At 36.8% G+C, this 25,372-nt stretch overlaps 1 protein-coding gene across 2 annotated transcripts in view; it reads right to left on the minus strand.

Annotated features, from left to right (window-relative positions):
- Positions 1 to 25,372, minus strand: part of RP2 (RP2 activator of ARL3 GTPase) — a 52,251-nt gene that overhangs the window by 14,534 nt on the left and 12,345 nt on the right. For both annotated transcript variants that reach the window (XM_077888516.1, XM_077888515.1), the window contains exons 2-3: positions 18,467 to 19,132; positions 13,812 to 13,926 (exon numbers count right to left, since the gene is read on the minus strand). In XM_077888516.1, coding sequence (XP_077744642.1) covers positions 13,812 to 13,926; positions 18,467 to 19,132 — 781 coding nt within the window. The remainder of the gene's footprint in view (positions 1 to 13,811; positions 13,927 to 18,466; positions 19,133 to 25,372) is intronic.

The raw sequence follows: 25,372 nt of genomic DNA on the forward strand, positions 1-25,372 counted from the left end.
AGCATTCCATGCTCATAGATTGGAAGAACAAACATTGTTAAAATGTCTGTACTACTGAAAGCAATCTACACATTTAATGCAATCCCTATCAAAATACCACTAGCATTTTTCACAGAGGTAGAACAAACAATCTTAAAATTTGTATGGAACCCCAAAAGACTTGAATAGCCAAAGCATTTCTGAAAAAGAAAAAAACTGGAGGCATCACAATTCTGGATTTCAAGCTATATTACAAAGCTGTAGTCTTCAAGACAGTATGCTACTGGCACAAAAGCAGACACACAGATCAGTGGAGCAGAACAGAGAACCCAGAAATGGGCCCACAACTATATGGTCAACTAATCTTCGACAAAGCAGGCAAAAAGATAGTCTCTTTAACAAATGTTGTTGGGAAAACTGGACAGCAACATGCAGAAGAATGAAACTGGACCACTTTCTTACACCACACACAAAAATAAATTCAAAATGCATGAAAGACCTAAATGTAAGTAAGACAGGAAACCATCAAAATCCTAGAGAAGAACATAGGTAGAAACCACTTTGACCTCGGCTGTAGCAATTTCTTACTTGACATGTCACCAGAGGCAAAGGACACAAAAGCAGAAATGAACTATTGGGACTTCATCAAGATAAAAAGCTTCTGCACAGTGAAGGAAACAATGAACAAAACTAAAAGGCAGCCTATGGAATGGGAAAAGATATTTCTGATATCTTCTCTTGACATATCTGATAAAGGGTTAGTATCCAAAGTCTATAAAGAACTTATGAAACTCAATACCCCCCAAAAATAGTCCAGTTAAGAAATGGGCAGAAGACATGAAAAGACACTTTTCTGAAGAAGATATCCAGATGGCCAAAAGACACATGAAAAGGTGCTCAACATCACTGATCATCAGGAAAATACAAATCAAAACCACAATGAGATACCACCTCACACCTGTCAGAGTGGCTAAAGCTAACAACACAAGAAACAAGCGTTGGTGAGGATGTGGAGAAAGGGGAACCCTCTTGCATTGCTGGGAACGCAAACTGGTGCAGCCACCCTGGTGAACAGTATAGAGGTTCCTCAAAATGCTAAAAATAGAACTACTCTATGATCTGGCAATTGCACTACTAGGCTATTTACCCAAAGGATAAAAAATACAGATTCAAAGGGATATATAAACTCTGACATTTATAGCAGCATTATCAACAATAGCCAAACTATGGAGAGAACCCAAATGTCCAACGACTGATGAAAGGATAAAGAAGATGTGGTATATGTATACAATGGAATATTAGTCAGCTATCAGAAAATGAAATCTTGCCATTTGCAATGATGTGGATGGAGCTAGAGTGTATAACACTAAGTGAAATAAGTCAATCAGAGAAAGACAAGTACCATATGACTGCATTCATATATGGAATTTAAGAAAGAAAACAGATGAACATAAGGGATGAGGGAGAAAAGGAGAGAGGGAAACAAACCATAAAAGACTCCTAACAATAGAGAACAAACTGAGGGTTAATGGAGGGGAAATGGGTGGGGGATGGATTAGAAGGGTAATGGGTATTAAAGGAGGCACTTGTTATGATGAGCACTGGGTGTTGTATATAAGTGAAGAATCACTGATTTCTACCCCAGAAACCAATATTACATGGTATGTTAACCACAATTTAAATAAAAGATGGCAGATGTTGATCCCAACTATATCCATCTCTTTTAATGTGAATGGTCTAAACACAGCTGTTAAAAAACAGATTGTTAGACTGAATTGAAAAGGAAGAATCAAGTATATCCTGTCTATAAAAACTTGCTTTAAAATGTGTGTGTAGTCAAAAAAAATAAAAAAACAAAATGTGTGTGTATGAGAGAGAGAAAGAGGGGAGGGTTAGAGGGAGATGGAGCGAATCTTTTTTTTTTAAGATTTTATTTATTTATTCATGAGAGATACAGAGAGAGAGAGAGAGAGAGAGAGGCAGAGACACAGGCAGAGGGAGAAGCAGGCCTGATGTGGGACTTGATTCCAGGACTCCAGGATTACGCTGTGGGCCGAAGGCAGATGCTAAACTGCTGAGCCACCCAGGATTCCCCAGATGGAGCGAATCTTAAGCAGGCTCTACACCCAGCATGGAGCCTGATGTACTGTTTATTCTCCCAACTCTGAGATCACGACTTGAGCTAAAATCAAGAGTTGGAGGGTTAACCGATTAAGCCACCCAGGCACCCCAAAAAACTCACTTTAGATATAGACTTCAATCAATTAAGAGAAAAGGGATAAAGATATATATGAGACACTAAAGAACCAAATGAAAGCTAGAGTGGCTGTATTTCAGACAAAGTAGATTTCAGAACAAGAAAGATTATCAGAGACAAAGAGGGACATTACATAATGATAAAGGATTCTCCAAAAAGACATAACAATCTTAAATGTGTATGCATCTAACAACAGAGTTTGACAATTCACAAGACAAAATCTAACAGGATCTGACAAGAGAAATAGACAAATCCAGTTAATGTTGGAAACTTCAACACTCCTCTTTCATTAATTCACAGAAGTAGACAGAAAATCAGTAAAGACACAGATGAATTGAACAGCACTATGAACCAAATAGACTTAGTGGACATTTATAGAATATTCCACCAAACAACAAAAAACCATTATACATTCTTCTCTCATGCAGACAGAATATTCACCAAGAGACGCTATATGTAATTAAAGAAAATAGAAATCATACAATGTGCGCTTTTGGACCATAACAGCTTTAATTTAGAAATAACAGAAATACATCTGGACAATGTACAAGTGTTTGGAAATTAAACAATATATGTCTAAATCAATGAATCAAGTAAAAAGTCTCAAGGGAAACTAAAAAATATTCTGAACTATATCAGGGGTCAACACACTTTTCCCATAAAGGGCCAGATAGGAAATATTTTAGGCTTTGTGGGCCATACAGTATGTACCACAACTAATGAACTTTGCTGTTACAGCACAAACAGAAAAGCATGATAGATAAAAGAATGATACAATAAAACTTAACTTATAAAACACACAGTATGCCATAGTTTACCAAAGCCTGAATTAAACAAAAATACATGTCAAAATTTGCAGGATGCAGTTAAAGCAGTGCCTAAAGGAACATTTTTTAAAGGAACATTTTTAACATTGAATACATATGCAGTTGATTCTCATTATTCACAGATTCCTTATTTGCAAATTTGCCAACTTGGTAAAATTTATCTGTAATCCCAAAATGAATACTTGCAGTCTTCTCATGGTCATTCAGAGAGAAACACAGAGCAGCAAAAATTTAAGTTGCCTGACACACAGATTGCTGAAGCTGAACAAAGTGATCCTCTCTGCCTTCTTGTTTCAAGCCCTCATACTGTAAGCAGCATCTTTTTCACAGTTTTAGTGCCATGTTTTCCAAATTTTGTGGGTTTTGTTGGTGGTTTTGCTATTTAAAATGGCCCCCAAACATAGTACAAAAGTGCTGTCTAATGTTCCTAATTTTAGAAAGGCTGATTTAGGCCAGAGTTAAGTGCTATTTGCTGTGAGTTCAATATTAATGAATCAAAAATATATACCGAATAAAATGTCTTTAAACAGAAACAAACAGGTGTGCCTGGGTGGCTTAGTAGGTTAAGCATCTGACTCTTGGTTTCAGCTCAGATCATGATTTCATAATTTCAGGTCATGATTTCATAATTTCCAAACACTTGACCTTCTTAAGGTCAAGACCTGAGTTGAGTTGGGCTCCTCACTCTGTGTTGAGTCTGCTTGAGATTCTTTACCCTTCTTTTCCCCTCCCCTCTGTTCCTCTTTCCCCACCCTCCCACCCCCATGCACACATGCTCTCTATCTTAGATAGATAGATAGATAGATAGATAGATAGATAGATAGATAGATAGAATATTTTTTAAAAAGAAAAAATAAACAGAAATAAACTTACAAAAGATTATGTATGGATTGACTCACAAAAATTTTATGACCAGAGACTTGTAGGAACTTAACCCCATATTTCTCTTAGGAGCAAAAGCTCAGTACTCATTAATTCAGTCTTCACAGTGACATTACAGAACATAACTACTGTGAAAAGCAACTCTATTAGAAAAGAAGAAATATCTAAAATCAGTAACCTAATCTTAAACCTTAAGAAATTAGAGAAACAAAAGCAAATAAAATGTAAAACAAGGAAGGAATAATAATTAGTTGAGCAGAAAATAATAACATTGAAAAGAGAGAAACAGAAAATCAATGAAACAAAGAGCTGCTTCTTTGATATTATCAATAAAACAATAAACCTTTATTCAAGCTGATAGGAGAGGGAGAGGATTCAAATTACCAATAGCAGGAATATTAGTGGGACATTACTACTGATCCCAAAAATGTTAATAAGAATAGAGAAATATTATAAACAACTCTATGTCCATAAATTTGGTATCTTAGATGAAATGAGTTTCCTAAAAGACAAGTACTATCAAAATTTATTCAAAACGAAAAAGCCCTATAAGTAAATAATTTAATAAGTAAATTAAACTTACAGCCAAAAATCTTTCTCTCCAAATCTCCAAGCCTAGATGGTTTCATTGGTGAAGTCTACCACACATTTAAAAAAGAAATGATATCAATTCTCTAAAATTTATTCAAGATCTTAGAAGAGGAAAAGATATATCCCATCTTATTTTATGAGGCCAGCATTATCTTAGTATCAAAGCCAAACAAAGATATTACAAGAAAACTACAGACCAATGTCCCTCATGAACAAAGATGCAAAAATCTTCAAGAAAATATTAGCAAGTTGAATTTGGCAATATATTAAAGAGATAATATACCAGGATCAAGGGAGTTCATCTCAGGAATATAAGGCTGGTTCAACAGTTAAAATTAACAAGTCATTCACCAGATTAAATTATTAAATAATAAAAAAATTATCTCAGTAAATTCAGAAAAAAACATTCAACAAAATTCAACATCCATGAAAAATGAAAACTCAACAAACTAGGGATAGAATGAAACTCCCTTAGCCTAATAAAAGGTATATATAAGAATCCTATAACCAAAATAATTTTTTATGGTGAGATGCAACACCTGCACTCTGAAATCAGTAACAAGGCAAGAATGTCCTCTCCTCACTATTCTGTACATCATCATAGTGGAAGTTCTATCCAGCATAATAACGCAAAAAAAGAAGGAAATATAAAAGTCATGTCAAAATGACAGAGGAACCAGCCTAAAAGAACTATCAATGGCTAAAACCGGAACAGTTTGATAGTACTGGACTATAACTCAAAGAACAAAACGCATATTCATGAGTCTCTACTGATAGAAATAAATGACTAAGAGTAAATGGGGGAGAAGGGACAAATATTTCTTACAGAAGAATTCCAAATAACGTGAGTTGATACTCCCCTCTCCAGGAGGTAGGTATAGCTTAATTCTCCTTGCCTTGAGTGTAATCTGGTCTTAGTGACACAACTTCCAAAGAACAAAGTATGAAAAGGAAAAAGCAGAAACTTTACAGTGTTTGGGAAACCTGGCAGACACCACCTGAACTAAGTCACCAAGGTCAATGCTCCAAAGAGAAGTCATGTTGATATCCTGTACCCCTGGATGTGATGTGATGTGATGTGATGTGACGTGATGTGATGAGAAGGGCATTTCACCTCTTCTCCCAAAACCTCAATCTAACCAGAGAAAACATTAGACAAACCAAAACTGAGGTACATTCTACAAAACAACTTAGTAGTACTGTGAAAATATTTCAGGGTCATGAAAAACAGGAAAGACTAAGGGACTCTCATGGATTTGAGGAGATTAAAGAGACATGACAACTAGATGCAACGTGGGATTTTGGATTGAATTCTGGAACAGAAAAAGGATATAACTAGAAAAACTGGTGAAATTTGGATAATGACTATAGCTTAATAGTTTTTTTTCACCAGTGAAAATTTCTTTGTTTTGATAAACGTACCATGGTTATACTAACATTAGGGGATGCTGGATAAAGGGTATATGGAAGCTTTCTGTCCTACCTTTGCGACTCCTCTGTAAAACTAAAATTATTCCAATATAAAAAGTTTATTTAAAAAAAAAACAACTAAAAAAAAAAACAAAACAAAAAAAAAACAACTGAGGGGCACCTGGCTGGCTCAGTCAATAGAGGATGTAACTCTTGATCATGGTGTCAGAGTTCAAGCCCCATGTTGGGCCTAGAGCTTACTTAAAAAAAAAAAAAAACAAAAACATGGGGCGTCTAGGCAACTCAGTCAGTTAAGCATCCAACTCTTGGTTTCCGCTCAGGTAATGATCCCATGGGCTATGAGATCAAACCCCATGTTGGGCTCTGTGCTTAGAAGAGGGTCTGCTTGAGAGTCTCTCTCTCTCTGAAATGAATATATAAATCTTTTTAAAAATACAGCTGAATGGGAGAACATAATTGTAAATCTTATATCTGGTAAGGGGTTAATATTCAAAATATATAAAGAATTCATATAACTCAATAGGGAAAAAAACTACCTAGGAAAAAAAAGTACCAAACAATCTGATTAAAAAATGGGCAGAGGGGGTGCCTGGATTGCTCACTTGGTTAAGTGTCCAACTCTTGGTCTTGGCTCAGGTCTTGATCTTATGGTTATGAGTTTGAGTCCCATGTTAGGCTCCACATCATGGAGCCCACTTAAAAAACAGGCAGATGATATGAATAGACATTTTTCCAAAGAAGACATACAGGTACGTGAAAGGTGCTCAACATCATTCATCATCAGGGAAATGAAAATCAAAAACATGATGAGATTGATCATCTCACACTTGTTAGAATAGCTACTATTGAAGAGATAAAAAACAACAAATGTTGGCGAGGATGTGGAAAAAAGGAAGACCTTGTACATTCTTAGCAGGAATGTAAATTGGTGCATCCACTATTAAAAACAGTATGGAAGCTCCTCAAAAAATTAAAAATAGAATTACAAATATGATCCAGCAATTCCACTTCTGGGTATTTATCTTAAGAAGATGAAAACACTAACCAGAAAAGATACATGTACTCTCATGACACTGCAGCATTATTTACAATAGGCAAAATATGGAAACAGCCATTGATATTCATGAATAGATAATGAAAATGTGGCATATTTACACACAGAGACACACACACATGCACACACACAATGGAATAATATTCAACCATAAAAGGGAACTTTCCCATTTGCAACAACATGGATGGACCTTGAAGGCATAATGCTTGGTGAATTAAGTAAGAGAAAGGCAAATTCTATATGATCTCATTTATATGTGGAATCTGAAAAAAAAAAAAAAAACCCTAAGCTTATACGTACAGAGAACAGAGTGGTAGTTGCCAGAAAGGTATAAAGTGAGGGGTGGGCAAAATGGGTGAAGGGGGTCATAAGGCACAAATTTCCACTTATAAAATACATGTCATAAGGATATAACGCATAGCATAGTGACTATAGTTAATAATATTGTATCACATATTTGAAAGTTGCTAAGAGAGTAGACTGTAAAAGTCCTTATCATAAGAAAAAGAATTTTGTAACTACATATGGTGACAGATGTTAACTAGATTTATTGTGGTGATAATTTCACAATATACACAAATACTGAATCATTATGTTGTACATCTGAAACTAATAGGTTACATGTGACCTGTATTTCAAAAAATATCTAGTAGCTTCTCATCTCAGTCTAGAAGCCAAAGTCTACAATGCCTACAAGGCCCTCTATCATTGGACTCTTTCACTATCTCAGACTTCATCTATGTTTACTGAATAAATGAAAGAATGACCCTCTAAAACAAAGGAATCCAAGTCTGACTAATCATCAGAACGATCTGGGGAACTTTTTAAAATGCAGATCCCAAGGGTATATCTCAGAAATTTTTTAATCAGTCTTTCTGGGGTGAGAGATGGAAATTTATATTTTTCCAAGTACCCTAGATAGTTCTGAGGATTAGTTAAGTTTAGAAGATTCTCAAGATGGAAAACACAGTGAATTCTCTCATTAAGCAGACAAAAAGCTTTATTAATTGAAAGTAAATAACTATAACAGCTTTAACTGAAGAGGAAAATTTAGAGATTCTGAGGTACAAAGTACTTGAAATAAAAGTGTATTTTCAAAAGAATAAGTTCACCCTTGACTCAAAACAGTGGTTTAAAACTGGGAGCAGGGATGCCTGGGTGGCTCAGTGGTTGAGAGTCTGCCTTTGGCTCAGGGCATGATCCCGTGGTCCCGGGATTGAGTCCCACATCGGGCTCCCTGCAGTGAGCCTGCTTCTCCCTCTGCCTATGTCTCTGCCTCTCTCTCTGTATCTCTTATGAATAAATAAATAAAATCTTTAAAAAAAAACAAATAAAATAAAACTGGGAGCAATTTTGCCCCCCCCCAGGGGGCATTTGGCAATACCTAGAAACATTTTTGGTTATCACAACTAGGAGTGTGGTGTTTGCCACTGGCATCTGGGTGGTAGAAGCTAGGGATGCTGCTAAACATCCTAAAAAGCATGGGACAGCCCCACCCCACACGATCATCCATCCTAAAATGTCCATAGTGCTGAGGTTGAGAAACCCTCCTTAGAATGTCTGATGGCCACTTTTAGATAAGGACCCAATTGACCCAAGTCCTGCTAGAATATTTCCACTGACAGCCTGCTCATCATTCCATATCAGTCAATGCAATATTGGGCAGCTAAAAACTTTTCCTCTGTTTTTTATTTTGAAAAATCGCAAAAGTTAAGAAAAGTTGACAGAAAAACATAAATATCCATTTGCCCTTTACCTACGCCCATCAAATGTTAACATTTGGCCCCATTTGCTTTATCCCACACTATACTTGCTTTTTTTGTTTCACTGAGCCATTTGAAAGTAGCAAGACATCATGACACGTCAGCATGAGTCTCCTAGATAACCACAATGCCATTATCATACTTAAGGATATTAACAGTAATTTCATGACTTCATCTTCACAAACTTCGCAAGTTTTCCCCAAAAACGTCTTACAGCGTTATAGTTCACCACATCTCAATCAGATGAAGGTTCATTCATTGTACTTAATTGTTATGTTTCTTTTAATCCATAATAGTCCCTCATCATTTTTGTTTGTTTTCCAGGACATTTGTTGCCCTGGCCAGTTGTTTTGTGAAATGTCTTCGTTTTTGAATTTGAATCATCATGTTCTCATAGTGTCATTTAAAATGTCTCTAGATTTTCTTTCTGATAAACTAGAAGTCTTAGCTTGATTAGATTCAAATTAAGTATTTTGAGGAAGAACTCTTCATAGATGATGATGTGTATTTCTTACTGAAAAACACAATGTCAGGCTGTCCTGCCTTCAGTGATCCTAAGTTTGATTGGAGTGATCACCAAGTCTCTGATGTAAAGGTTTTTTTTTAAGATTCTATTTACTTATTTGAGAGAAAGAGAGGAAGAGAGAGCAGAGTGGGAGGAAGGGAGGGAGAGAGGGAAGGGCAGAGGGAGAAGCAGGATCCCTGCAGGGAGACTGATGCAAGTGAGACTCGATCCTAGGACGGCAGGATCATGCCCTGAGCCATAGGCAGATGGTCAACCACTGAGCCACCCAGGTGTCCCACAAATATCCTATTTCTTTTTTTTAAAAGATTTTATTTATTTATTCTTGAGAGAGAGAAAGAGGGGGAGAGACACAGGAGGAGGGAGAAGCAGGCTCCATGCAGGGAGCCCGACGTGGGACTCGATCCCAGGTCTCCAGGATCATGCCCTGGGGCTGAAGGCAGTGCCAAACCGCTGAGCTACCCAGGCTGCCCCAAATATCCTATTTCTTAGCAACTTTTACCCCAATAGTTTTAGCATCCACTGATAATCTTTACTGAATTAATTATTACCTTGGGGATTAGAAGATGGTGATTTTCAAAGTCTAATCATTCCTTCTACATTTATTAGCTCACAGTATTCTGTAAAGAGCAGAAGATCTTTCCTTTATTTCTTCCTCCTCCTTTTTTATCACTATGGATGCATGGATTTCTGTTGTTAAATCAATTCTCTTCATTATTCTTTGTTATACCTAAATTATCCCAAATTTGGCCAGTGGAAACAGATTTAAGCTTGTTCTTGTGACCTTTTGGCATGACCTCATTAGTCATTGAATACTTCCTATGGATATCTCTGGTTTTATAAATTTTTTTAAAAATTTTAAATTTATTTATTCATGAGAGACACAGAGAGAGAGAGGGGGGCAGAGACACAGGCAGAGGGAAAAGCAGGCTCCATGCAGGGAGCCCGATGTGGGACTCATCCCGGGTCTCCAGGATCACGCCCTGGGCTGCAGGCGGCACTAAACCGCTGAGCCACCCGGGCTGCCCTATCTCTGGTTTTAAAAGTTAATTATATGATGTTCATTTGCTGAAATTCCTATAACATTGGCCCATTTATTTTAATTCTACTTTTTTTAGTTCTACTTTTACCTCTTCCATGTGGAATGTTGTGTTAAACACAGATATTATATTTGGGGTTGGAGCATTTCTATGAAACTACTCCACTAACATTGCATGAGCACATAAATCATTAACTTAGACCTACTCATATACTCACTTCATCCCTAACTTCACACATTAGGATGTCCATTACACTTAATAACTTAATAACATTAACTTCAATGTCTGAAACCTCTTGAGAGTTTATTTTTTAAATTTTTATTTATTTATTCATGAGAGACACAGAGAGAGAGAGAGAGAGAGAGAGAGAGAGATAGAGAGAGAGAGATAGAGGCACAGACACAGACAGAGGGAGAAGCAGGCTCCATTCCATGCAGGGAGCCCGATGTGGGACCGGACCCCGGGTCTCCAGGACCACACCTGGGACTGAAGGTGGCGCTAAGCCACTGAGCCACCCGGGCTGCCCTTCTTGAGAGTTTAAAGGCTTGTTTTCAAGGTTCCATCAGAATGCTCCCATTTCAAAACAGTTGTATCAAACAAGCCAGGACACTTGAAAAACTATAAAACACTGATGAAAGAAATTGAAGATGAAACCAACAAATGGAAAGATATGCCATGCTCATGGACTGGAAAAACCAATATTGTTAAAACATCCATATTACTCAAAGCAATCTACAGATTTAATGCAATCCCTCTATCAAAATACTAACAACATTTTTCACAGAACAAGAACAAATAACCTTAAAATTTGTATGAAACCACAAAAGACCCTGAATAGCCAAAGCAATCTTGAAAAAGAATATAACTGGAGGTATCTCAATCTCAGATTTCAAGACATGCTACAAAGCTGTAGGTAATCAAAATAGTGTGGTACTGGCACAAAAATAGATCAATAGAACAGAATAGAATCCAGAAATAAATCCACACATATATAGTCAACCAATCTATGACAAAGGAAGCAAGAACATACAATGGGGAAAAGACAGTCTCTTCAACAAATGTTGCTGAGAAAACTGGACATTGAAAGAATGGAACTGGACCACTTTCCTACACCATACACAAAAATAAATTCAAAATGGATGAAAGACCTAAATGTGAGGCCTGAAACAGTAAAACTAATAGAAGACATAGGCTGTAATTTCCTTGACACTGGCCTCAGAAACTTTTTCTAGGCATGTCTCCTCAGACAAGAAAAATAAAAGCAATAAAGTTAAAAGGTAACCTACTGAATGGGAGAAGATACTTGGAAATGAATATCTGAGAGGGGGTTAATATCCAAAATATATAAAGCTCTTATGCAACAGCAAAAGAATAAATAATCCAATTAAAAATGGGCAGAGGACCTAAACAGAAATTTTCCCAAAGAAGACATACAGCTGGCCAACAGACATGTGAAAAGATGCTCAACATCACTAATCATCAGGGAAATGCAAATTAAAACCACAATGAGATATCACTTTATACCTGTCAGAATGGCTAAAATAGAAAACACAAGAAATAACAAAGTGCTGGTTAGCCAAATTATGGAAGCAAGCCATGTCCATCCACAGATGAATGGATAAAGAAGGTGTGGTGTGTGTGTGTGTGTGTGTGTGTGTGTATACACACAATATACAATATATCCATATACACAATGGAATATTACTCAGCCATAAAAAGGAATGAAATCTTACCATTTGCAACATGGATAAAGAAGGGAGGGAGGGAGAATGAAATCTTACCATTTGCAACATGGATAAAACTAGAAGGTATAGTACTAAGTGAAATAGGCCAGCCAGAAAGAAACAACTGCCATATGATTTCATTCATATGTGGCATTTAAGAAACAAAGGAAAAAAAGACAAAAAGCCAGACTCTTAAATACAGAAAACTGGTGGTTGCTAGAGAGGAGGTGTGTGGGGATGGAAGTCAAATAGATAAAGGAGATTGAGAGTACACTTATCTTGGTGAGCACTGAGAAATGTATAGAATTGTTGGATCATTACATTGTATATCTGAAACTAATGTAATATTGTATGTTAATTATACCTCAATTTAAAAAGTACTAAGTCATAATTTCCAGTATATATTCTAGAGTAGATTTATGCACTGGGTTAGAGCAAGTCCCTCATACTGTTACAGTAACCAAAATGGTATATGAAATACTATATTAATGGCTGAGTCATAGCCAGCATTAGTTATTAAAATGATCCCAACAATCTTCCAATATTTTTTTAAGATTTATGTATTTATTTTAGAGAGAGAGCGAGAGAGCGCGCACATAGTGGGGCAAGGAGAGAGAGAGAATTTCAAGCAGACTCCCTGCTAAGCACAGAGCCAGACACAGGGCTCACTCTTACCACCTTGAGACTGTGAGCTGAAATTAAGAGTCTGACACTTAACTGACTGAGTCACCCAGGCGACCCTCCTCCAACATTTTCATATAGGTTTTGCAGTTATTACAACTTATACATAAAAAGTATATAAATGTAGATGTGCCATCTTTTTAGGGTATACTCAATCTGCACTGCATATTATTCTACATATTTGCTCAGGCAAATAAAGAGAAGTCTGATGAGCCTTGAGCAAACAATGTCCCTGTTCTGACAGATAAACAGAACTCTGTCCCCTAGAATCAGTATACCTTCAAATACATATAGGCAGGGATGCCTGGGTGGCCAGTGGTTGAGCATCTGCTTTTGGCTCAGGGCGTGATCCTGGGTCCAGGGATCAAGTCCCACATTGGGCTCCCTGAAGGGAGCCTACTTCTCCCTCTGCCTATGTCTCTACCTCTCTTTCTGTGTCTCTCATGAATAAATAAAATCTTAAAAAAATACATATAGGCAGACATAATATCCCTTCCAGAGGGCACATGAATTCCAGTTCCTCTGTTTGCAGATGTATTTCCAGTATTTGAAATTTGTTGGTGGTATTTGCCCATTGGGTAAAACAATTCTACTTATGGATGAGAAGTTAATCAATCATATTAAATACATAAAAGAGTATACAATTTTATTTGTATTTCTTATTTTCTTTCCAGTATGGTCAAAGCCCACTGAAAGCAGAAAGAATCCTTATAAAGTGCTTTGTAACTCTGGACAGGGAGAACGAAACAGTCACTCATTGTAGTACAATAATACAACAATAAAATAATAACTAAAATAACAACATATAATAATAATAAAATGTGACTTTCAAGTACTAAGATGACAAAATAGGAAAAAATCTAATGCCTAATTTCTAGTTAGTTATATAGGGATTTTTGAATGATGTGAAATTTTGACATTTTTGAATAGTCATAGGAAAAAAAACATAAAACAAACAAGAAAGAGAAGGCAATGTAAGAGAAATGCCAATGGCAAGAGCAGATCTAATCACATGTCAAGAAGATAAGCACACAAGTACACCAATCGTTCAGAACATACCTTTGTTCAGAAGAGGAAGGAAGTCAGGTGCTTTTTCCCCAAAAACCCTTTGAGCATCCTCAGCTTTCATTGACACTTCCTTTGTCTGAACTAGGAAAAAGCCTTTACCAACCATCTGTGGAAAATAAAATTTCATTTAGGTTTTTAAAATGAACTTCTGAGATTAAAACAATATATTTCTATTCTAGTATTTTTCTGTATAAAATATGACACAGCATGGTGATTTTTGTTTGAATCATCACTGTAATTCAAGGCGTTTGCTCTAACAAGTTTTCACATATACAAGATTTTTCCAGAAGGGTAGTTGTGGTTAAGAATTAGTGTGCAGTGCCTCATTTGTTTGGTGATACTTGTAAATGTCCAATAAGGAGAGAATGGTTAAGTAAGTAAACCAGGGTACATTCATCACATGATGAAATAGCATTGATCATTAAATATAACAAATCATAAAATGAAGAAAAGCTTATGTAATAATTTTGAAAAGCATGATACAAATGTATGTAGTATAGCACAATAGTGATAGACCACATTTACGGAGCCCTACTGTATGCCAGGCAGTTTTATGCACTTTACATGTATAACACATTTAACCCTCTCGTGAGGTAGGTACTACTATTACCCTAATTTTACAGGTGAGAAAATGAAGGCACAGAATGGTAGAGAAACTTACTCAAGGTCACACAACTATCAAGTAACAGAATTGTGATTTAAACCCAGTTAATCTCATTATAGACAAAATAATGAAAAATTATTCCTAAAAAGACTATTCAAGATATAGTATGTTATAGATGATTTCTTTTGTTATGGATGATTTTTAAACTTATTTCTACTCTTCCTTATTTCTACAATTCTGTACAATAAGTACACATTAACTTTTAAAATAACAATGAAAGTAGTTTTTAAAAATGCAAAGTATTCACTTAATTTTTTTAGCAAAGCGTATTGGATTTTTCAGTATAAAAGTAACATATAGGGCACCTGGGTGGCTCAGTGATTGAGCGTCTGCCTTTGGCTCAGGTTGTGGGATCGAGTCCCGCATTGGGCTCCCTGTGGGGAGCCTGCTTCTCCCTCTGCCTATGTCTCTGCCTCTCTCTGTGTGTCTCTCATGAATAAATAAAATCTTTTAAAACAAAGTAAAAAAATTAAATAAATAAAAGTAACATATATGTTCAACACAAAACACTTAAAAAATGAAAAAATAGAAACAAATATGAACCAAGGTGCTACCACTCAAAGGTGCCAATGCCATTAGGGTATACTTCCATTTACCCTCCCAGTTTTATTTTTCCCCCATTACAGAAATAACACATGTTCATTGTAAAATCCATATAACTACAAAAAAGAAAAGAAAATCCTGCTCTTAATCCAATTCCTAAGAATAACCATAACTGTTAACATTTTAGTATATATAACTTTCCAGACTTAGATCTCTTAAAAAATTCAGATACTTATATAATATTCTACAAATTTTCACTTACTTGACTGTGAATATTTCTCAGCTATTTCACTATAAAATCAGTTTTTTTAATAAACTAATTTTTTATTGGTGTTCAATTTACCAACATACAGAATAACACCCAGTGCTCATCCCGTCAAGTGCCCCCCTCAGTGCCCGTCACCCATTCATCCCCACTCCTCGCCCTCCTCCCCTTCCACCACCCCTAGTTCGTTTCCCAGAGTTAGGAGTCTTTATGTTCTGTCTCTCTTTCTGATATTTCCCACACATAAATGGCTGATAGTATTTCATCCTATGGCTATATTATCTCATACCATTCCATCAACTTGGATTCAAACTCAAATCCTTTTTCAGAGCCCTCAATGCTGCCTCAGAAAAAAGAAACATACATAAAAAATAGCAGAAAATTGCATGAACATCATTGCCAGGTGATGACTGCAAAGTTACTTAAAATATCAGAAATAATCCTACATCTGTTCCTAATTTTCTAGATGGCTCAATACCTCTCATTTTATAGTCACACACGTAAACTGACAAAAGATGATTTATTCAAAATACTGTTACCCAAAAACAAATAATAAATTACAAAACTTGATCTATTTTGATATCTCACTCTAGATATCTGGAGACTCATTTTTCATGAAAATTCTTCTACTTTGAAAGACCTGAAATAGCAGTAACTATTCAACTTTAATTATGCAATACACTACTTTCAAACAATTCAAACTACTTTTACTCTAATTTATCCTGTGGATGTTTGTGATGTAGCTAAGAGGAAGCAAGAAATCTGATTTAAAGTAAGGCCCAGTAACTTATCTTGATTCCCTTTGGAATGTGCTTTCTGGTTTATCCAGCTTTTCTGGACTTCCTATTTCAAAAAACTATTATAATACAGTTAATTTATAAAAACAATGTGAAACAAAATTCTGTGATACTCCTAGGGTTTAACAAAGCCAAAGTTAGCAATCACAGTTCTAGTCAAAGCTGTCTTAAGGTATTTGGGTTATGATATGAGACTGAAGTTTTGTGTGGTTCTTTTTTTTTTTCATCTCAGAATGAAGTAGCTTCTATACATATTTTCCTGGAAACTTGAGCTTCATTTTTTGGAAAAAATATGTAATATCTCCCTTAATATGTAAGCCAGTGATCTTTTAGCATGTTTGATACCCTCTTCACATGTAGTTGGCATTTTCTTCTTTTGGTTCTCTTGTCATTCCTTAATTCTGTGCTTTCAAAGTTAGGTAGGGTAACTCCAACCAAGGGTTCCAGGGTTTTTCCTTTGTAGGCTGAAGGGTAAGTATCTGCCTTGACTCCCTACACTTTCAGTCACATTCCTGTTTCACCAGGAATTCTCAGCTTTCCTTTACCATTGAGGTAGCAGATTAGCATCATGCTTAAGGACTGAGGCTATGGTCTATAAACCCGACTGCCTGGATTGAAGTCATGGCTCTGCTGTTTACAAGCTGAATGACCTTTCGCAAGTTACTTACCTTCTCTGTGGCTCATTTTCTGTATCTGTAAAAAGGGGAAATAAATGGCACCTATTTCACAGGTTATTCTAAATTAAGTGAGTTACTTCATTTAAATATCTTTAAATGGCAAACACTATATATAAATGTTAGATATTATTATTGCTGTTGTTGCATTTTTGTTTTAAATTATCTTTTAATCCAGAAGGACATCTAAAGAACATCATTCTTCCTGGTCATATTGCTTTCAAGTGCACACAATGCTGCCATTTCACACATCAGCTACCAAAAGCTAAAAGGTTAAGAACATCTGATGACTCATGAAGGGAGACTGTTTTGATGTTTTTTTTCTTTAAATATGCTATTTTATTCTTTATGTCTACTGCTCATTACCTACCAAAAAGGAGCTTAACCTCAATAATTACATTGTCTGAGAACTGTATGTAGATTTTTTTTTAAAGTCACCATACAGTATAATGAAAATGCTGACCTCTCAGATCTTGGTTTAACATGAGATTAGATAGCTCAAAGGCCAGAAGTACTGTTTCTTTATCTTACCAGATTCATAGCATGTTTTTAGGAGATTTGGCATGAACAACAACAAAAAAATCACAGTCTTAAAATTATACTTTGGCTTCTGTTGTTTTGAAAACTAGACTTCAGATATATTTTGTAGATTTCAGACATGGGTTTTCTATATTGAAGGATGTACAGCTACAGAGAGAAGGTCATTTAGTTTTTTCCCCCCCATAATCTTCAACAGAACTGTTACAATTTTGAAAAAATCCATTAAAAAAAGGAGACTTGATGAATTCCCCATTCACGTCTTCATTTTTGGAACTTTGATTTTTAAATTTGAGGACTCCTTCTGAGGAACATCTGACTAACGGGGTAAACAATACATGCCACTGCTACCTCCCCACTGGAGCACACCCACCAACACTAGGAACTGCTGCTTCTGCAGCCCCTAATCTCTACATCCCCAGGTTATTTTTCAAGTGAAAGCTACTACCAATAGAAGAACTCTTTTCCCAAACTCACTGAGTCCCTGCTCCTGAGCCCACAACCTTTGCTAACCCAGCTCCCACCTCCTTCTTACACACCAACCTCCCCTTTGCATAGCAACAGGGCAAAGAAAAAATATCAAGGTGGTTCTCATAGTCACCCCAGTGGCCAAAAGTTGTTCTCCTAAATGTCTTTCTTACTCCCCCCTCCAACCAATTAAAACCCAAATAAATATTCCCAACTAAATAAGATTGTGCTTTAGTATGCAGTACTACCTTTGTAAACTTCCATGGAAATCATTTATTATAAAGAATGGAAATTATCTGAGGGTAGAGAATTTTGCTTATGTGTCTCCATCTCCAGCATATACTCTAGTTGATCAGTTTTAAGTTGCCATCAATTGTAAGATGCATTTTGGATAAGCAAAAATGTGGAGAACAAATGTACATTCTATAATCAATGAAATAGGGTAATAGAAATAACTCTTCACATAGTAAATGTTTAATAAATGCTTACTGAATTGAATGATATTTTTTAAAGTTTCTTTGAAAAGTCTTTTGAGGCCCAAGCAATCAGCTTATAGATAAATCTGCAGGGGGCAGAGGACTATAACTTAAGGATTGCCTGCATTTCTAATAGCCAGTTTGAAAAGAATGGAAGTTCTCCAGGAAGTGTGGTGTGTTTCTACCTAGGTATGTGTCTGTTTTTCCTCTCTCTCTCCTTACCTCATCAATTAGTTTTCTGGCATTTGCGATAGTATAATCACCAGCAAATAATACCACTAAGCATGATTCATCACTGCTCTTCTGTCTCTGACCCCGAGATACTGGAACGATACTTCTATTGGCTTCTGTGGAAACGCGGACAGCTTTGAGCTCTTCAGTGGTAGGTAGGGGAACATGGTCTTGAACTACAGTATCTTCTGGAAGAAGACTCCAGTTGAGTTCTCCTGACACAGGTGTAAAGTCATGAATGTTGCTCCAAGTATTATTGAAGATACTTAATGCCGCATCTTTGAACTGGAATGCTAATTCAGGGTAGTACCATTGGAAACAGCCAAACTTGATGTTTGTGGAAGACTCAATAATGGGTTGAGTGGCACAGCACAAAAAGACTTCCAGCTTTCTACAGTCCCTCACACGAAACTGTTGGCAGGCTAATGTGCACTTGCAATCTCTGCAATTCCGGAAAAACACACTGCCTTTCACAGGTCCCAGGAAAATTACACAGTTAGTACAGTCGTCGATAGTGATGGTAGCAGAGTGATCAAAAATGTAGATGTTACAGTTCTCACAGTCCTGAATGAGAAACTGTTGTCCTGCCACTTGGCCAGGTAGGCGACCCACTGTTTCATCCTTCAGTCCACTGAACATATAGTCTTTTGGATCAACCTGCAAGGACAAAATATGGGTCTTGAGTATTACTAACATTATTCAACAAATATTAGTCAAGTGTCTACTAGGTGCCAGGCACAACTTCTGGTGCTAAAATAAGTTCCTACTTTCACCGACTTTGCAACATATTAAGAAAATGAACAGCACAAATTATTTTTTCCAATATTAAAAGGCATGAGGGGAACAAAGGGAGAGGAGACTGTTATAAAGAGACTCAGGACATACCAACCAAACAATGGATATTGTTTGGATCCTGTTTCAACATATCAACTATAGAGACTTTTTTGAAATGACTGAGGAAATTCTCACACACACAGCATTTTGGATGATACTGAGGAATATTTCAGCTCTGACCCTTTTTCTTTTTCTGATGCTTCACTTTTTGATTTTTTTTATTCAAGTATAATTAAAAGACAGTGTTATTAGTTTCAGGTGTACAATACAGTGATTCAACAATTCCATGCATCACCTGGTGCTCATCACAAGTGCACTCTTCAATCCCTATCACCTATTTCACCCCCTCAACCACTTCCCCTTTGGTAACCTCCAGTTTATTCTCTATATTTAAGAGTCTGGTCTTTTGCCTGTCTTTTTTGTTTGTTCATTTGTGTTGTTTCTTAAATTCCATGAGTGAAGATTTAAAACAACTGCTTCTTAAAAAACTTCTGAAATTGGAAATACATTCACATTGAAATATATTTCTCTATTTTTCAATAAACTGACACATAGGTCTTAGTTTCTAAACTCTGACTGATTTCTGTAATATGCTACAGAAAATGGAAGAACCTGAAGGTACAAAAATCACTATATGGCATAACTTCCATCTGCAAGTTAGATTCAAATATTTATTGAGTCTTTCCTACAATGGAAATTCTTGAAACGCCACCATTCCTATCTTTTGATATTCTAAACTAAAGCACACACAACCTTTTATTCAGTATGCCTGGAATTTGTCACAGTATATATTTAAAAATTCTACTGACCTCTAAGAGTCACAAAAGGCCATTTTGATTTTTCTAAATTACTTTTGAGTCCACTTGCACTGTTTTACCTCTTTGCAAATATTAAATTTCATGCAAAACTATCGATGTAACCAGAAACAGACTCCCATACAGTAGGTAAAATTTTGATGATTCACAAAGGATAATTTAATCATCTCAATCATTACCAAGCTAAAAGTGACTTATTCAGTATTGCACAGTAAGTGTTGTTCTTATCTACTTTTACATAATGTACTAGAAGGAGTACTGATCTGTAACACGAGGCAATAAAAGAGGCACTTTGTTTCCCAATCTTAATTTTGTCATCTATGAGCAACATGATCTTGGAAAAGGCACTTTAACTTTCCAGCTCATCAGTCATTCAACCAAAATTTGAACACTCAATATGAGCCAGGTATCCTTTTAGGCACTAACATGAGTATGACCAGCTCTTCCTATAAAAAAGTAAACACTAACCTAAACAGATGATTTAAAAACAACTTGGTTGTGCAATGCAAGATGCCTAGAATATTCTGGAAACACAGATGAGGGACATCTGGGATAGGGGAGGTAGGGGTGTAAGACTTCATTAACAAAAAAACAAAAAACAAAAAAAATAACAAAAACACACACACACACACACAAAAAGACTTCATTAACAAAGTGAGAATGAACAAGTTAGAGTTCATCACATAAAACAGGCAGGAGTAAAGGATCTTCCCTTCCCACATCAGGCCAAAGTGAAAGAATTAACAAAATAAAATTTTTCAGAGAATATGAAGAAAACTGAAAGTGGTTTGGTGGTTACCAGTGATACTGGTATGGGAGCAGATGAAGCTAGAGAGATAGGTAGGGGCCATACTATAAAGCTTAGAAGTTATCCATGGGCAATAGAGTACCACAGGAGGATTTTACTTTATTTTTTAAAGATTTTACTTATTTATTTATGAGAGACACACAGAGAGAGGCAGAGGGAGAAGCAGGCTCCCTGCAGGAGCCTGATGTGGGACTTTTTTTAAAAAAAAGATTTTATTTATTTATTCATGAGACAGAGACAGAGAGAGAGAGAGGCAGAGACACAGGCAGAGGGAGAAGCAGGCTCCATGCAGGGAGCCCGACGTGGGACTCGATCCTGGGTCTCCAGGATCACGCCCTGGGCTGAAGGCAGTGCTAAACCTCTGAGCCACCTGGGCTGCCCCTGATGTGGGACTTTATCCCAGAATATCAGGATCATGCCCTGAGCCAAAGGCAGATGCTCAACCACTGAGCCACCCAGGTGTCCCACCACAGGAGGATTTTAAATAAGAAAAATTTACATTTCAGGAAGATTACTCTGATAAGAATAAGGAGGTACAGCATGGATCTGAGACTTGCACTTATCCAGAAAGGCCTGGAAGTAGAGCAATGGTTAGGAGGGAAGAAGAAGATGGGATAAATTTGAGAAATACTGAAGAAGTAGAATCAGTCAATTTGGTAATTCAATGGCTGTAGGAAGGAAGGCAGAAGGATGGATCCAAAATGATTCCTAGTTCTCTGGTCTGTGTTTTTCGACTTTTTTTTAGACCATAACCCACATTAGTAGATTCTTCAGCACAGCCCAGCACACTTACTTTTATTTGTGCATGTACACATACCAAAGCAATGAAAGCTTCACAAATAATGCTTACTTGAATTTTGTGTTAAGCTCCCTAATATTTTCTATTATCCCACCAATGGGTTTGAAAAAATACTGCTCTGGTCTATGTCGCTGGATGTTAGTAGTGCCATACACCAGAAAAAGTGAAAAATACAGGAGGCAACACAGGTTTAATGTAGAAAGAAGTGTCCAAGCAATTCTATTTCTAGGATTTTACAGGTGATGCGTGTATATAAAGTACAGGTATGCCTGAGTGGCTCAGTCAGCTGGGTGTTCGACTCTCAGTTTTGGCTCAGGTCGAGATCTCATGGGTTGTGAGACTGAGCCCTGCAGCAGGCTCCGTGCTCAGTGCTGAGTCTGCTTGAAGATTCTCTCCCTCTGCCCACCCCCTCAAATAAATAGATACATCTCTAATAAAAAAAGTACAGTATTCCAGTTTGGTCTCTACCAAGAAACTGAACTTGCATAGTTGCTGGTTCCCTATTGCCCAAAATCAACCCCACAGGGACCAAGTAAGGAAAACATCAAGAAAAGGGGAAACTATGAGAAGTCCCTGTGGTGGAGTGTGGGGGGATAAAATAGAAAAGTAACCCTCATAACGGGCAGATTAAAATCTAAGCAGTATCTTCTCATGCTGCTTCTCTCAACTACTGATCGGTCAAGCGACCAAAAAAATTAAGTCAACAAGAATATCTAAGATCTGAACCACACAATGAGAATAAGCTTGAGGTCTGCATCCAACAAGAAGAGTGTACTCATGATTTTCTTAAGGATGCATTCAAGCTTTTTTAAAAAAATCATGTACTAGATCAGAAAGCCTAAACAAATTTTAAATAAGAGATAACTTACAGACTGTGATATGGGACTAACATGTAATTAAAAGTTAATAACAAAAGATAATTTTAAGAATTCTTACCTACTTGAAAATTTTAAAAAACATACTGCTAAATAACCTATGGGTCAAATTAGAAATCATAATCAAATCTAAAATACTTAGAATTAAATGTTAAGGTACCACATTTGGGATGGAGCAAAGCTCTGAAGGAAATGTATAACCTTAAGCAGCTATAATAAAAACACTCAAAAATTAATTAAATGTCCATCTTAAGAAATTAGACAATAAATAAGCTTAGAGAAAGTAGGAGAAAAAAGATAAATAGTAGAAATTAACCACTTAGGTGTTAAATATATAATAGAAAACATCAGCAAAGCCAAAAATATGGGGTTTGGGGGGGGCAACAAAAAATAGGCAAACTTCTGGCAAGAATGATCAAGAAGAATGAAACACAAACAGTATGGATGAAAGGGGGAATGAATATCATCATAAACAAACGTTAAGAGAATAGTATTAATGACTATATGCCAACAAGTTTTAAGAGATTGTGGTCTATGAAGTGAACAAATCTCTTAAAAAATAACTTATCACAACTGACTCCAGAGCAATTTAAAAGCTTAAATAAAATGCTACTGCTACTAAAGAAATAGAAGCAGTGGGCTAAGTGTTCCCCCAAAGAAAGACACCAGGCCCAGATGGTTTTATAATCAGATTCCAATTTTATTTATCCCAGGTTTATGCAGATCCTTAAAGACAACAGAAAAAGAAGGAACAGTCCTAACTCATGCTATTAGCCTGCTCAGCAAGACCCTAGTAAGAAAAACAAAGACACAACAAAAAAGAAAAGTTTAGGTTCATTTCATTCACGTCTATAGATGGGGGAAAAAAACCCTGCAAATTAAATCAATCCTATAAAAGAAGAAAGCACCACAACCAAGTTGGATTTATCCCAAGTCAAGTAAAAATGGTTCAGTATTAGAAAAATCTTTCATAGGGGAAAGGAGAGAAAATGGGTGAGAGAACATGAGAGACTCCTAACTCTGGGAAACGAACAAGGGGTAGTGGAAAGGGAGGTGGGTGGGGGGATGGGGTGTGTGGGTGATGGGCACTGAGGGGGGCACTTGACGGGATGAGCACTGGGTGTTATGCTATATGTTGGTAAATCGAACTCCAATAAAAAAATCTTTCATGTAAGTCACTATTATGTGATAACAACTTATATTTCATTCCTAACTCCTATTGATCTCTTATGAAAACCTTATTCCTCAATAGTTCTGAAGCACTTGCTGTGACTTGTCTATATCCTCTGATTCTCCTTTGCTCAGACAACCTTCTCTGCTTGTCTACCTGTCAAACTTTCCTCAACCAGAAGCCTGCTCTCCCTTTCTGGAGTATCTATATTGTATTAAATACCAGTCCATGTCCGTTCCTGTACAGTGATCTTTGGGCTAGAATCCTGTAACCAATCTATTAAAAACTGAAACACCTCCTCCAATACCACTTCTTTACCCTTCTTTATTTTTCTCCAAAGCACTTGGCTTCCTTTTTAATGCACTACATATGAATTATATTTATTGGTTTTTTTTCTACCAGTCCTCCACTAGGACATAAGCTCCATGAAGGAAAGGATTATCTGTTTTGCTCACCCTTCTTTTCCCCTGCACCTAGAATAGTGCAAGGCTTTAATAAATAAACATGAAAGATAACTAAGTTTGGTAATCACACACTTCTCCATTCCATCCTCAAAAAAGAGAGACCCTGATAATGATCAAGAACAAAATGATATTCTTGGGGACATTTAGTCAGGTCACTGTTCAAGTTGGCCAGTTTCTGAGTGGGAAGATAATTATACACAAAGGAGGCAGAGGCACATCAGTCCTGGGTTTCTCCTTTTTACATCCTCTACTCTACCATACCTGCGGTTAGAAGAAAGCTGGGGCTGCCTTGCACTTGAAAGAGCCAGTGAAAGGGGATGGGGATGTGGTCATAGAGCAGGCTAATGGGATCTGGATCTAATCCAGGCCTTAAAGTGGAGAAAAAAGAACATGAAGAGCGGTTTCAGTCAGTTCTGCTTTAGGCCATAAAGAGGGTAAAAACATTCTCTGGTCTTCTTCAGCCTGTCACCTTGGCACCAATCCACTTCCCACAGTGGGGGTGAGAAGATCAGGAACACCAGGAATAGGTGTAGGGAAAAGAAGCCCAGGAGTTGGCCTGTCTCTACCGAGGCCTCAAATGCAATGGACAAGCAGAATCTTCAAGCTTCAGTTCATGGTTTATCTCGCTGTACCAGAAACTCCTTAAAACTTTGACGTAAAACTTTATGTGTACTTTCCCGGGGAATTAACTTGGGGTTCGAGATTCTGGCCAAATTATCTTTGCCTGAGATATGGATAACAAGTTCAAACATTTGCAAGCACATTTATCTGAAAATTAAGGAGGGGGCAAACCAGTGTTTGGATAAAAATTAAAAAATAAAACCGTTGGGGCGCCTGGGTGGCTCAGTTGATTAAGCATCTGTCTGGCTCAGGTCATGATCTTGGGGTCCTGGGATCAGCCGGTGTCGGGCTCCCTGCTCAGCTAGCAGTCTGCTTCTCCCTCTCCCTCTGCCCCTTCCACCCACCCACCCCAGCTCATGTGCTCTCTCTCTCTTTTTCTCAAATACATAAATAAAATCTTTAAAAAAAGACAGTTAATACCTGTTACTTAAAGGAATTTAGCGAATTTGTTTTGCATGGAAATGATACATAAGATGTATAGTATTTGAAAATTTTCAACTATATGAATTA

The sequence above is a fragment of the Canis aureus genome, chromosome X, assembly GCF_053574225.1.
Source record: "Canis aureus isolate CA01 chromosome X, VMU_Caureus_v.1.0, whole genome shotgun sequence".
Taxonomy (NCBI): domain Eukaryota; kingdom Metazoa; phylum Chordata; class Mammalia; order Carnivora; family Canidae; genus Canis; species Canis aureus.